General features: G+C 41.2%; 1 protein-coding gene across 25 annotated transcripts in view; it reads left to right on the top strand.

Moving 5' to 3' along the window:
• UNC80 (unc-80 subunit of NALCN channel complex) overlaps positions 1–12,721 on the top strand; it is a 119,837-nt gene that overhangs the window by 18,770 nt on the left and 88,346 nt on the right. For 15 of the 25 annotated variants that reach the window (XM_085553498.1, XM_015867942.3, XM_032446033.2 and 12 more), the window contains exons 9-14: positions 4,918–5,052; positions 5,674–5,896; positions 6,716–6,856; positions 9,752–10,020; positions 10,650–11,000; positions 11,752–11,898. In XM_085553498.1, the coding sequence (XP_085409624.1) occupies positions 4,918–5,052; positions 5,674–5,896; positions 6,716–6,856; positions 9,752–10,020; positions 10,650–11,000; positions 11,752–11,898 (1,266 nt within the window). The remainder of the gene's footprint in view (positions 1–4,917; positions 5,053–5,673; positions 5,897–6,715; positions 6,857–9,751; positions 10,021–10,649; positions 11,001–11,751; positions 11,899–12,721) is intronic. The other 10 variants (XM_085553495.1, XM_085553497.1, XM_085553490.1 and 7 more) reach the window with 1 other exon arrangement.

Raw genomic sequence — 12,721 nt, 5'->3', positions numbered from 1 at the left:
GGAAGTGGTGGGCAGATGGCTATGAATAGCACAGCTTTGGTGTTGGAGAAACTGCCCGGAGGTCAGATATGTGAAATGATTCAGAAGGAGAACTGGAGATTGATGAAGGGTTTGGAGGTGGAATCTGAGTCAGAGTCTGAGCTGGTGATTGCTGAAAGCTTGAAAGCTTTCAGGTTTGTGATAATTAAGCTAGGGAGAATACTGATAACATTAGTTTTTAATGCAGGAATATACTGACAAGTTTGTCAGAAGAAATCAGACTGCTTTTCCTGAGCTCTCTTTGATGTTACCCTTCAAAAGAAAAGGAATTGTGCTTGGTACATCATTGCACACTCCAGACTAATGCTTGTGTTAAATATCAGAGTAGACTTTTGAAAGCTGAGACAGTGAACCCTCCATGTGGTTACTTTTTCTCATGGTGTTATTCTTCTTGCATAACTTCTACCTTTATATTAGTCAGCAAAGCCTTGGTGGACAAACTGTCCTAGTAGGTGTCAAAACTTATTCCCTGTTTTGCTAGAAAAGGATCTCCAGACTCCAGACCTTGATGCAGTAGAGATCTTTGTCATAGAGCTTAATTGTTTTGTTTTGGATAGGTCATGGTTGATCCAGGGATGAAAAGGGGCTGCAGCTGCAGTTTGAGTTAATCTCCTTGTTGATTTGTGACACTTGTAGACTGCATACTCTTCCTGTCGTGTAGGCTTTTAACAGCAAATTTTGACTTACTGAATTAGTAGAACTTCCTTACAAAATATAATACAGGATTCTATTTTTGCAGTTCCATTTTATGACACATCTCAAGTAAAAGGCTCTAGCTGCCGTTAATGTTCCTGTCAAATGTCTTTTTTGACTCATAACTCTCGGTATTAATTCTTGGTGGTTTTTTTTTTTGTGTGTGTTTGTTTTTTTAATCCATGCTTGTTGTATTCTGGCAACTTCTGACCTGTTATTTCATAATGGTAAGGGGTGAAACATCCTGTACAGCCAGAGAACAAGCATAATAGGCAATGTAAATGTTAGTATTCTCATTTTAAGTCTCAGGGTGCTGCTGCCATTTTTATGCTTTTTATGAAGTCGCATTTTTACTCATGGTTTTCAGGCTCAGCAGCAGCAGTATTCTTTATTATCTGTATTACATATTCCTATAAACAGTTGCCTATTTCATCCCTGTGAAAGCTCGACATATCCCTGTAAAGGCCAGGTGAGGAGAATTACTATTTAGTCTTCATCTACCTTTGGAGGAGACTTTATAGAATTGTTGTGCATGTACAGAAAATCCTCCTTTAATATCATCTCCTGGAGGTAATGCCAGCTAAGTAGAACAGTACACTGGAAGATATTACTCTGTTTATGTGGTTCACTCTTGTGCGTGTCTTTTTGCCTTTGCTTATAACAGCCCAGGTATTTTATACACAAATGCAGTAGCTCCTAGTGCAGTAACACTGCAGTCAGTTCTCAACACAGCAGCAGTGTGCATGAGATTGTCCTCCAAGGGCACTGCTTGCATTAGTATTCTGTTGGTTCTTCTTTAAACACTTACCTCCTTTCACACACTTGGCTATTTCTTGCTATTTCAAGATGTTTCTCTCTTGCAAAAGATTTCTTTACTCAGTTGTTCTTCACTAACGTTTTTCTGTTAAATCCATTTGGCAATTCCACTGGGTACCTTCTAGCTGCAAATGTGAGGACTCTGTCCAGGGCATTCTTCCCTCCAGGGCTAGTTTTGATTGCTTTTTGTAACCTCTGTGTCAGTCCTGTGTATTTTTACTGTGCTTCATCAAACTGGAATCCTGTTTTAAAACGGTTTCCAATTTGTTAAGCAGAACAGCTGTGAAGGAGGAGGTCACACAGTCCTCTGTGCACTGAAAGTTTCAACTCATTTCACTCATTTTTCCAGCTCTTAGGGCTGAAGTCTGCAACACAGAGGCACCCAGGCCCTACAGTTTATCACAGCTGACTGTAGGCACTTAGCTGAGGTTCTTAAATAGTCTCATCACCCAAGTCACCTGCTAGTCAGAGGAGAGAGAACCACTTCCAAAGGACAGAGAGTTTTCTTTTTATCAACATACAGTATTGTACTTTGAGACGTCACCAGCTCCTCAGTCAAGAATGGGGAATATGCTTAAGATGTGCTTGTTTTGTTTTTTTTGGTCTAGATCTAGATTCCTAGCTAGACGTCATCAGATTGGTGAATATGCTTTCAAAGCTATTGACACTCTTTTTCAGTGGGTTAAATTCGTAGTGGTTGGCTGATTAAACTGGTTAAAGATAAAAAGGTAGTGACGTGTAAATCAAACCAGGGGCTGGTAGATTTTCTGGAAAACCTGTGTTCTTTTTGTTGTTCTGCTGTTTATCGGTAACTTCCTGCATCTTACCTAGATCTCAGCAAAACTCTCACACTTCTTGATGGATTCTGTGTGCCTGAAGTCACATTTTAAATATTATCTTGGGCTGAAGAAGTTGGTGACGTGTTGAGAAAACACGAGAAGCATCCTTCATCTATTGCCTAATAAAATGAAGAGCAAAGTGGATAAAGATTCAGTGCAGCATGCTGGCACTCCATGTTGCTTAGCAAAGGGGTATTGGCTGCAGTGAATAAAATTAATACTAGCTTCCTCTAGAAACTGACTTGAATCCAAACATATTTCAGACCTAGCAACGCGTGTTAAGGGAAGCCTACTTTGTACCTATATGCATTGAATTTAGCATAAGGACGGGTCTAGGAAATGAGACCTTCAGAGGCTCGCAAACCTCTAGTCTTGTGCTAATATTGCAGGGGTGAAGAGCCAAACCTTAAATTAAGCATTAGGCCAGTGCAGCTGTAGTGTCTCACAGCAGTACAAATATAAAAGCGAGAGTCTTAAGTGCAATACCTTGAAGTGAAAGAAGTACTAGTGAGCTGCTAGCTTTACAGTCATGTAGAACAAAGGCAATAGAAATCAGAACAAGATCTAGAGTAGCAGCTCCAATACTGTTTGGCTTTTTTGTCCATCTTATGCATACTGTAAAACCAACATAATCTACTGCACAGATCATCTTCATGGGGAGGACTATTTTGATTCTTTAGGTAGTTGTATACCATGCTGTAGGTCAAAGATAATTCTGTAGTTTGCTTCTGTAGTGTTTCTCACTTGATGTCCATCCTAACCACAGCTAGGACTGTGTCTTGTTGCATTTGTGTAGCTTGTATCATGGTAGATCCTCATCCTCACTCTGTAATTTTGGTGAACATAAGCCACCTAATAGAACACTGATTTAGTAAATAATGTATAAAAGCTTGTGAAACTGAATTAAATTGGCACGATGTTTTCCAGACAGATGAAGCTAGAGAGCTGTAAAAGCTAAGAACCAAGCCATATGAAGTAATTGCTGGCTTCACTGTTGAGAGACATCTAGGCTTGGATCCTTGTTTGCTGTCTGATGGATTTTGCATATGAATCCCCAGTCTTTAGTGTATTTTAAAATGGTTTAGAAGTGTACCTTGACCGAATGTGACTGGACATTTATGAATCAGAACTTTTTCTGTTGTGTGTTCCCTCCATTCTTATATTGATAAAATAAATAGGAAGGATTTAAGGGTAGTCTTTGATTAGCATGATAAGTCTGATCCTCAGTACACCAGTACTGCAGACTCTGTAACTGGTTGTTAAGCTTTCAGCTCTGGAGAATCCTTGGCTTTAGCAGAAAATTCATAAGCATAAAGCTGCTCACCTGTTTGCAGAGCTGGGATGTGACTGGCCAGGAGCTATGTCTTCTATACTATAGGAGTCTTCTTATCTATTGTTAGCATGTAGCTTTCAGGATTGGAAGGGAAAAGGTTTTTTAACGCAACCTAGTTGTTCAGCGCAATCTTCTTAATGAGGAAACAAGGCAGAAGACCATATCCATTAGAAACAATCTGATTTTTAGGCAGAAGGAAATTATCCTAAGGGGATGTGGTGAGGTCAGCTGCACAAGCATCTCATGAAAATTGGCAGCATATCTTTTAATGAGAACAGATGGTCAGGAGCTGAGCTTATGCCACCTTTTGTACCAAAGCCTTTCTTTGCAGTAGGCAGCTGGAATGTGTTTTCCGTGCAGAAGGGGAGCAGAGCGCCCTCTACTGAACTGTTGGTAAATTAGTCTCAAAGTTTTAATTGTCTTGGGAGGTGTGGTGCAGAAGTTATAGGGGCTTGAACAAATATGAGAAGCACGGTGTGGAAGGATCTTGGAGCACTTGTATTACAAGTGCAGGATTCTTACTAGTGTTGACATCTTAGGTTTCTTTAGTAAATAAATACAATTAAAGGCGAGTCTTCCTTCCCTTTGCCAAAATATCCCACTGTGGCATCACAAAAGGGCTTGTAAATTTCAGAGTCATATACGTACTAATTTGTATAGTTAAAGTATTTTTGCAAATAAAACCTCTTGAGGTGATCACGCTGCTTATTGCAGCTTAATTCCAAAACACGCGATTATGGGCATGCATTAGTAAGGGCAGATTCTCATACATGTTAAAGCATTGTGCAAAGAGTGGTTCCTGTGATTGCATATGAATGTAAGCCAAGGCCTTGGGAAGATAATCAGCCACTCGGTGTCATGCCTTGAATCAGAATCAGGTTTGGCTGACCCTGGGTCTGCTGTGCCTACTGTCCATGCTGACAGTGATGCTTGAGTCTGTCTTTGGCAGCGCAGTGTCTCACTCATTTATTTTTGTTTTCCTCAATGACAAAAATGTTACTCAAGATCAATAATTAAAGGAGTCTTTAAACATTTTTGTTTGTTTTTCTTTAAATGAGTAAATAATGTTTTCTGTGATGAGTAGGTCTTTTTCCTTTACAGTGCTCCTCCAATGAGAGCTCTTGGAAGCACTTCTTTTATTAAGCTGCTTATCCTCTATTTCTCCTTGTGCTTGTTGTCTTCTTCTGGGAGCTGCAGGATCTCACAATGAAATGTAATGAGGAAGAAAAATCATTAAGCACAGAAGCGTTTTCCAAGGTTTCACTGACGAACTTGCGTAGACCAGCAGTTCCAGATCTCTCCACAGATCTGGGGATGAACATTTTCAAAAAGGTAAGCAGAAGAAAGTTTTGCATTAGTTTACCAGTGATTCAGTGTCTGAATGTCCTGGTAAGTAGCAGCGGAAGGTCTGTTTGGACTGTGAGCTCATGCTGTTTAGGAGATAGTCATCTTTTGTCATAGAGTAATATTATGTGTTATTGTTTAGGTATTATGCATAAATTCAAATCACATTACTGAAACCGTTATTCTAAGGTGTGTCTTGCTGAAACTGTATGTGGGGAGGATACTCAAACAACATCCAGATTTACTGGTGCTCACTGTAATTCCAGCTAATTCAAGTAAAGTTCTTCTGACATTCTTAATGTAATGGGTTTGCATCCATCCAAGATATTTAGTGGAGTTTTGTAGGCTCTGCAAATTTACCTTTTATATCAGACCATGTTGTATGGTTATTCAAGGGCATCCATCCCAGCCTATGGTAAAACAGATTTCCTTGAAGTATTACTATTGTCCTTGAGTTCAGAGAGTTCCTTTGAGGATGAATGACCAAGACAAAAAGCTCAGTGCAGAAGGTTACAGTTGGGCCAGATAGCTGATGTAATTTTTTCCCCCCTATTGGTTATTAAATGCCTCGAGGCCTGTACCTGCTCTCATCTTTTCTTCCTCCTGCAGTTTAAGAGCCGCAAAGAGGACAGAGAGCGTGAACGGAAAGGGTCAATTCCTTTCCACCATACTGGGAAGAAGCGTCAGCGGAGAATGGGGATGCCCTTCCTTCTCCATGAGGACCATTTGGATGTTTCGCCCACTCGGAGCACTTTTTCATTTGGCAGTTTTTCTGGAATTGGAGAGGACCGGCGTGGCATTGAGAGAGGCGGGTGGCAAACTACTATATTGGGTGAGGCACTGTTATCTCTGCTCTACGTTCTCTATTGTTCCTGTCCTGAACATTTAGAGAACAGCAGAGGCTTTTGGTTTCTTTGTCTGTCCTATTACAACCTTATGTCCTTTGTTCTGGCTTCAGTATTAAATATCTGTTCACAGAATTGGCAACTGTGCTGACAGCAGACCTTGAATAACTTATGCTTCACTTTGTCTCTGAAAACAGTCATATAATGGTAATAATAGCTACTGTAGCAACTGGTAGTTGTGGCCATACCACTCCATTACATGTGAAGCTGCATTATCCAACTGCAATTTAAATTAGATTCAAGGAATGGCTGCATCCTTTTCTTCTATGGAGAAATCTCTGGAGAAGCAGCACTGTAGTCATTAGAAGCATAGAAAAGACTATTAACTGTTTTATTCAAGTGAATGTTGGATATTAAATAGAGTATTGCTTCAGGTAGTTAAGCTTTCCCTATCTTGGTATTACAAAGATGCAGTGTTTAAATATTGGTTCCTCCAAGCTTCCAAGTTCACTGAACAGACACTAGGCATGTTTTTTTTTCCACAAACTTTTAATGTCAGGTATTTTCATCCTCACATCCTCTCTTGGAGACAGTAGACATTATTCTCGTTAATTTGCCAATCTTTACATCAGTGAACCCCTGCAAGATATCCCATTTAAATTTGTTTTGTTGCAACTTCACAGGGTCCTGGAAAGCCATGGCTTCTGACGCCAACCTTTCCATTTCTGTCTTCAGTGAGTGTCTCTCAGTCTCCAAGAACCTCTCAGATTAGTCAACTTAGTATCGAATTCTTGTCTTCACCCTAGGAAAGTTCACCAGACGGGGGAGCTCTGACACAGCAACAGAGATGGAAAGCCTGAGTGCAAGGCACTCGCACTCTCACCACACTCTTGTCTCTGATCTGCCTGACCACTCAAACAGCCATGGAGAGAACACAGTCAAAGAAGGTAAATTTAACGCATCAAGAAAGAAAAATTTCACTAAAATATGAACTCCAGGAAGCTGAGGAAATGTTAATGTTTCCACATATAAGTATATGACTAATTGTTTTCACCTGTTTTTTGTTCAGTGTTTAAGTATTTTCTGAGCTTTTCATGTTTATCTTATACTCTTTACTATACGTGTGTGTGTGTGTATATATATGTATATAAGCAGCCATTAGCTTTGGTGTGGTGGTGGGGATTTTTAGCTTTGTTTGTTTGTGTTTTACTTTAACAGTACATGGGTACATGAATTTGGGCAGGAACTTAGTATCACTTCGCTGGTTTCATGGGAGCTTTGTGCCTCGTCTCAGCCTTCAGCTGTGTTGGAAAAATACACTTTTTTCTTAATTCTCTTAATTCAGAACAGAAGCCAAGCTTTGAAATTTGCTCAGTCATCCTGGGCCCATCTGTCTTGGAGCCTTCTGCAGAACTAGCAATAGCAGTATGGCCACTATGAGAGAACCCCTGGTGGGATGATGTCTGCTCCATAAGGAAGAGTCTTTCTGTCGGCAGAACAGCTCCACCTTTGTTAAACAACATTAGCTATGCCATGGAAAGTTCTGTCAGCAGAGCTATCTGCACCAGAGGGCTTTGCTGGCACTACTCCTGCTGCCTAAGCACAGCAAATCGTTCTCCCTGCTTTGTAGTGCTGCTAGCAAAACCTGGCCGTAGAGATTAGGCCTCAGCTGTGGCAAGCGCAACCTTAAACCTTTGAGAGGGAAGAGAATATCACACGCCCCATGGAGCAGGGCAGAGTCTGTCTGCAGTAGCTGCCAGGCTGCTTACCAAGAAGGATATTCACATTTTTATGTACTGTCGCCTTGGGAGCTATCAAAGTTTTGTTCTGTTTTAGCACAGCGATTGTGATAAGTCTGAAAGAGAATGGATTTGCATCGGCTCTAATTTAGTATGCCTACATCTCTTTTATCCCTGCCCTGTGGTTCTGAGCAAAGTTCTGCTCCTGGATCAGCTTTATGCAGTGTGTATACATGATCAGCATTTGTTCTGTTGAAGAGTAATCCCACATACCACATCAGCTTTGTAGCCAAATATTTTCTAAAAATTAGTCATATGTAATGCTTGCTACACTGGCTGTACCTAAGGTACATTGTGCTGCAACTATTTAAGTAATAGGACAAATTACACTGTTCTCAGGGGAAGTTTCCAACTTAAAATGAGATGTTTTGTAGTTGAAGATTAAGTGTAAATGTTACCTATTATTTCTTTTGTGGCTGACTGTATCCAAGCATTCTGGTCATTCCTACCTTCCCACCTGTTGTCTAATTTCCCTGGCCAGGAGAAATTTGCTAATAGACATTTTTTTGTTTGGCTCACACACTGAAAATCAGAGGTGAAGAATTAGTTATGTCCTGTGTAGATGCTGAAGAAGAGTCATGGACACACTTGCTGTAGGCATCCATCGATGTAAATGAAGAGTCCTTAGTTCTCCTTTTTGGGCTCTGAGTCCCATCCAGCAGTCAGCTCTGTCAGTGATAATGAAATAGACGTTCAGTACATAAACAAAGATATTTTGTGTAGATTTTGGGTGTGGATTTCTGTTAAACTAAGCAAAACCTCACTGGAACAGAAAATAGTTACCCTTGTGTAGTCATCAAACTTGGTAACTCAGGAATGGAGTTTTCTAATTTCATACTTCCGTTGTTGTCATCTTCAACATGCAGATGTCTGCGACTGCCACTGAAAAGTTATGCTTGCTGTAAGTAATCCTGCTCCATTGGGTACAGCAGTTACTTCTGTACTGATCATCAACCAGTTAGTAGTCTAGGCTGATGCACTGCCGTTGGCCTTAGAACAATTCTCTTAATGGAAACTGCTGGTTTGGTGCTGGCAGAGTTGCACACAGGCTGCACAGGCATGTAGTCACCACTCTTACAAGTTGTTATTTTCAAAATACAGCCAGTCCATTGCTGAGTCAATTCTTGAAGGTTACGAGTTTTGTTATTTTATTAATTAAACCCCTGTAAGTAGCCTTAGGCAGAAGTTTGTTGTTATTCCTTAGTGCTGTTGCCATACTGTCTTGGGGGATATGAGCCAATCAGCGCTGTGGGACATGTGATTTTGCTACACTGTTGAGTTTACAGACCTGTTTACAAAGTGCTAAGCTTAGGAAATTACTCATACTGTGTGCTAGAGTTCAGCATGAGCATTTAATGAGAATTAGTCTATGTTGCTGAAATGCTGTCTCTACCTGAGCTAGCCAATTTAAATTTAGACTTAGCTGTGACGTTGTGTCCTTTTCTGGGTACCTTGAACTTTGATACCATGTTACCTTTCTCATCAGTCAGTTTCAAATGTTGGTGATGTTCTGTTGCAGGTGGTGGTAGACCTTCTTGTTTTCTCAACTGGTGTGATGAAATCTTTCAAGCCAGTCCAAGAAAGCTATTTTAAATTGATGTTGCTAACCTACCTTCACTCCTGTATTGAGCTGCTGAGTGATTATTCTTTCCCTTGCTGTGGTGATCCTGCTTCTGAGACTAGGCACTGTACCAGTATGGGGAGCAAGGCTATCCAAAACATAATCCTCGTTTTGGATTAAGTTTAAATTGTCTGGACTTCTTGGTTTTAACTGCCCTGTAGACTTGGATCAGTTTATACTGCCACGTAACTGTACGGCTTGAGTTGAGTAATCTTGGGTTCTAATTTGCAGTAGCTTAAAGGAAGAAATTAACTTATGCTTTTCACCCTTGCACCCATATAGGAATTAGGAACCTGTCTTGTCTTTCAGCGCTGCAAGTTGCAATGAGAGCTGCACCCTACTTGTAAACAAGCACAGCCTCAGTTTGCCACTTTCTAACTCTGGAGATGGAAATTCACAGGTAGTTGTTTTGTTCCCTGCAGTTCGGTCCCAGATCTCTACCATCACTGTGGCCACCTTCAACACTACCCTGGCTTCATTCAATGTGGGCTATGCTGATTTCTTCAGTGAGCACATGAGGAAGCTTTGCAATCAGGTGCCTATCCCTGAGATGCCCCATGAGCCTCTTGCGTGTGCCAACCTCCCACGGAGCCTGACAGACTCATGCATCAATTACAGTTGCTTAGAGGATACGGATCACATTGATGGAACCAACAACTTTGTCCACAAGAACGGCATGCTGGATCTCTCGGTAATTGGCAAGGAATGAGGAAAGCCAGGTCCCTCTTCTGTCACTGTAGTGGTACCATTGAGATCAGGGTTTTGATGGGCTTTTCCTCCACCTCTTTATATGACTTCTCTCAGCAGTACATAAAGGTCAGTCAGATACATTTGTGCATATCCTAAAAGTCTCCCTTGAGATGCCGCAACTCCTATTACTCCTTGCAAGGAGTGCATGTGCATGCCTTAATGCACACGTCAAATCTTAATTGATATTACTTAATTGCTGTGTTCCTGAAGCATGCACTGAATTTCCTGTAAAACAGTGTAAAACTGAACAGCACCTCGATGGCACCTTAAAACTCACCCTTTCTTCATTCCTGTTAATGACTTGACAATGCCTGGTGCACTGAGGCAGTGTTCTCAGGCTCACAGATGTCATCTCATGGTTTCCTTTTCTGCCTGACTGTGCCCAACCTGTCGTTTCTTCTTTTACACCTAGTTTGTAGGCTCTTGGGTTTGAGGGTTTTGTTATTCGTTCCGAGTTTGTACTTTGCCTGTTATAATGAATCTTTAGTCTATGACTAGAATTTCCAGGCATTGAAAAGTACTAGGAGAAAAAATAAGACTAATTTTAAATATTATGTTTTATTCTACCAGGTAGTTCTGAAGGCTGTTTACTTGGTCCTGAACCATGACATCAGCTCCAGGATTTGTGATGTGGCTCTGAACATTGTGGAGTGCTTGCTTCAGCTTGGGGTTGTGCCATCGGTAGAGAAAGTCCGGAGGAAGAGTGAGAACAAAGAAAATGAAGCCCCTGAAAAGAGACCAAATGAAGGATCCTTTCAACTCAAAGCTTCTGCAGGTTCGGCTTGTGGATTTGGGCCTCCTCCTGTCAGTGGAACTGGAGATGGAGGGGAAGAAGGAGGTGGTGGAAGCGGTGGAGGAGGAAGTGATGGAGGTGGTGGAGGAGGAGGGCCTTATGAGAAGAATGACAAAAAACAAGAGAAGGTGTGTTTTGCTTCCCACTGTATCACTCCATAATGAACTATAATATCTGTTAAGACAAAGTAAGAATTGTATGCAGTTGCCTTTCTGTTTGCCTTCCTTTTTCTTTGCACAAATTACTTTCTTTTGTTCTGGTGCTCACTAAACTTGTGCTGAAGAAACATGATTGGGAATTCAAGCACTGTAACTTCTCCTAAAGCAGTTTGTGAGTCTTACTGAGACATTTTCAATATCCTATCAAAATGCAAAGCAGTCATTATTTCTTTATAAGGTTTATCATGCGTAGCTTATAAAGAAAACCAAAATTTAGTGTTTGAAGACAGCTTGTTTTCTTTGCTAACCAGAAATCGTATTTTTTTCAATATTGCTATGAGAATTGGCTAAGAAAGGCTGTTGCTGGCCTCCAGAGTCACTACTCATGGTAGTGTAATACCAAAGATATGCAAAAAATATGGTTGCTTTTCTGCCAAAGTGAGCCAGCTCTCTGTTTTCGTGCAGAATTTTTTGAAGTAGATGGGAATGGTACAGCATCCTGTCAGTGGGCTTTGCATTTGTAATGTAACTTATTATAGGAAGTTTAAAGAGAGGAGCCTGGTGCTCTAATTTGGAAAGTAATTGCAATACATGTTTTAAGAGTTACAACTTTGTAACAGAGTGTCTGAGAGCAGTATTGCGCTATGGTTTGTTGAAAGCAAAGTGCTAAGAAAAAGCCAGTGGTTTTGCTAAGGTTTCACACCAGCTTTCTGTGATTCAGGATGAAGGTCCATCTATCAGCACCCATAGGCTGGCTCTCACAATGCTTATCAAAATTGTGAAGTCTTTGGGTTGTGCCTATGGTTGTGGGGAAGGACATCGAGGGCTCTCTGGAGATCGCCTGAGACACCAGGTATTCCGGGAGAATGTAAGAAAATTAAGCTCATTAAATTGTCCCCCTTGTACTTCTGATGTCAGCTGCTGAGATTTGTCTGACCCCTCTGTAGCTTCTTATTGTATTGAGTACAAATGTGTCTCTTTGTCTGAGCACATAGACTGTGTTGCAGCCCAGCTATTGCAGATTTTCAACTTTCATGTAACTTTCTGGACCTTGGGATTTGTTATGAGTGCATCTGAGGCCCAGGGTATGTTGCAGCACCCAATGCAAACGTTGTGTGAAAAGTCATGAATATACTGGAGCAAAGCCCCGTGTGTGCTGGTGTAAGTCACTTACACTGATGAAATTCCACCAGAGTATGCTGTTTACAAGAGGTGAAGCATTTTAGGTTGCATATCTAAATCCTGGAGTTTAAGTAGCTGTGTCAACCTTTCCAATGATAATTACGACTGGATGCTGCTGGGCTGCTTCATCAGGTCCTGATAGTTGAAGTGCATTGTGCTCGCAGGCATGTTCTTGTACAGCAAGTAAGTAGAAGACTCGTGCTCTGTGGAAGGACAAGACGGCTGGTTACCACTGATTCCTTGTACTTCAGAGTGTGCTCAAGCTGAAGCATTGGAAGGTGCTCAGAATGTAACCCGGATGTTGAATTTCAACCAGAATTTGACTCCCTGTGATCAGTCCAATGCCCTGTCAAATGGGAGCCTTCCAAAGATTCTCTCCAGCACATAGTGCCTCTTTGCCTTTTGTGCTCGAACCAGATAAGCAATCTGATGACTGTAATGAGAGTTTACCCCCATCCGTTGTGGGGGTGGGAGCCAGGTGTTTCTGCGTGGCTTTGGTTAGCCTTAGC

Source organism: Coturnix japonica, chromosome 7 (assembly GCF_054131305.1).
Source record: "Coturnix japonica strain WE chromosome 7, WE-NBRP24, whole genome shotgun sequence".
In the NCBI taxonomy this organism is placed as follows: domain Eukaryota; kingdom Metazoa; phylum Chordata; class Aves; order Galliformes; family Phasianidae; genus Coturnix; species Coturnix japonica.
Note: the sequence above shows the minus strand (reverse complement) of the source record. Positions and strands in the feature narration are given on the sequence as shown.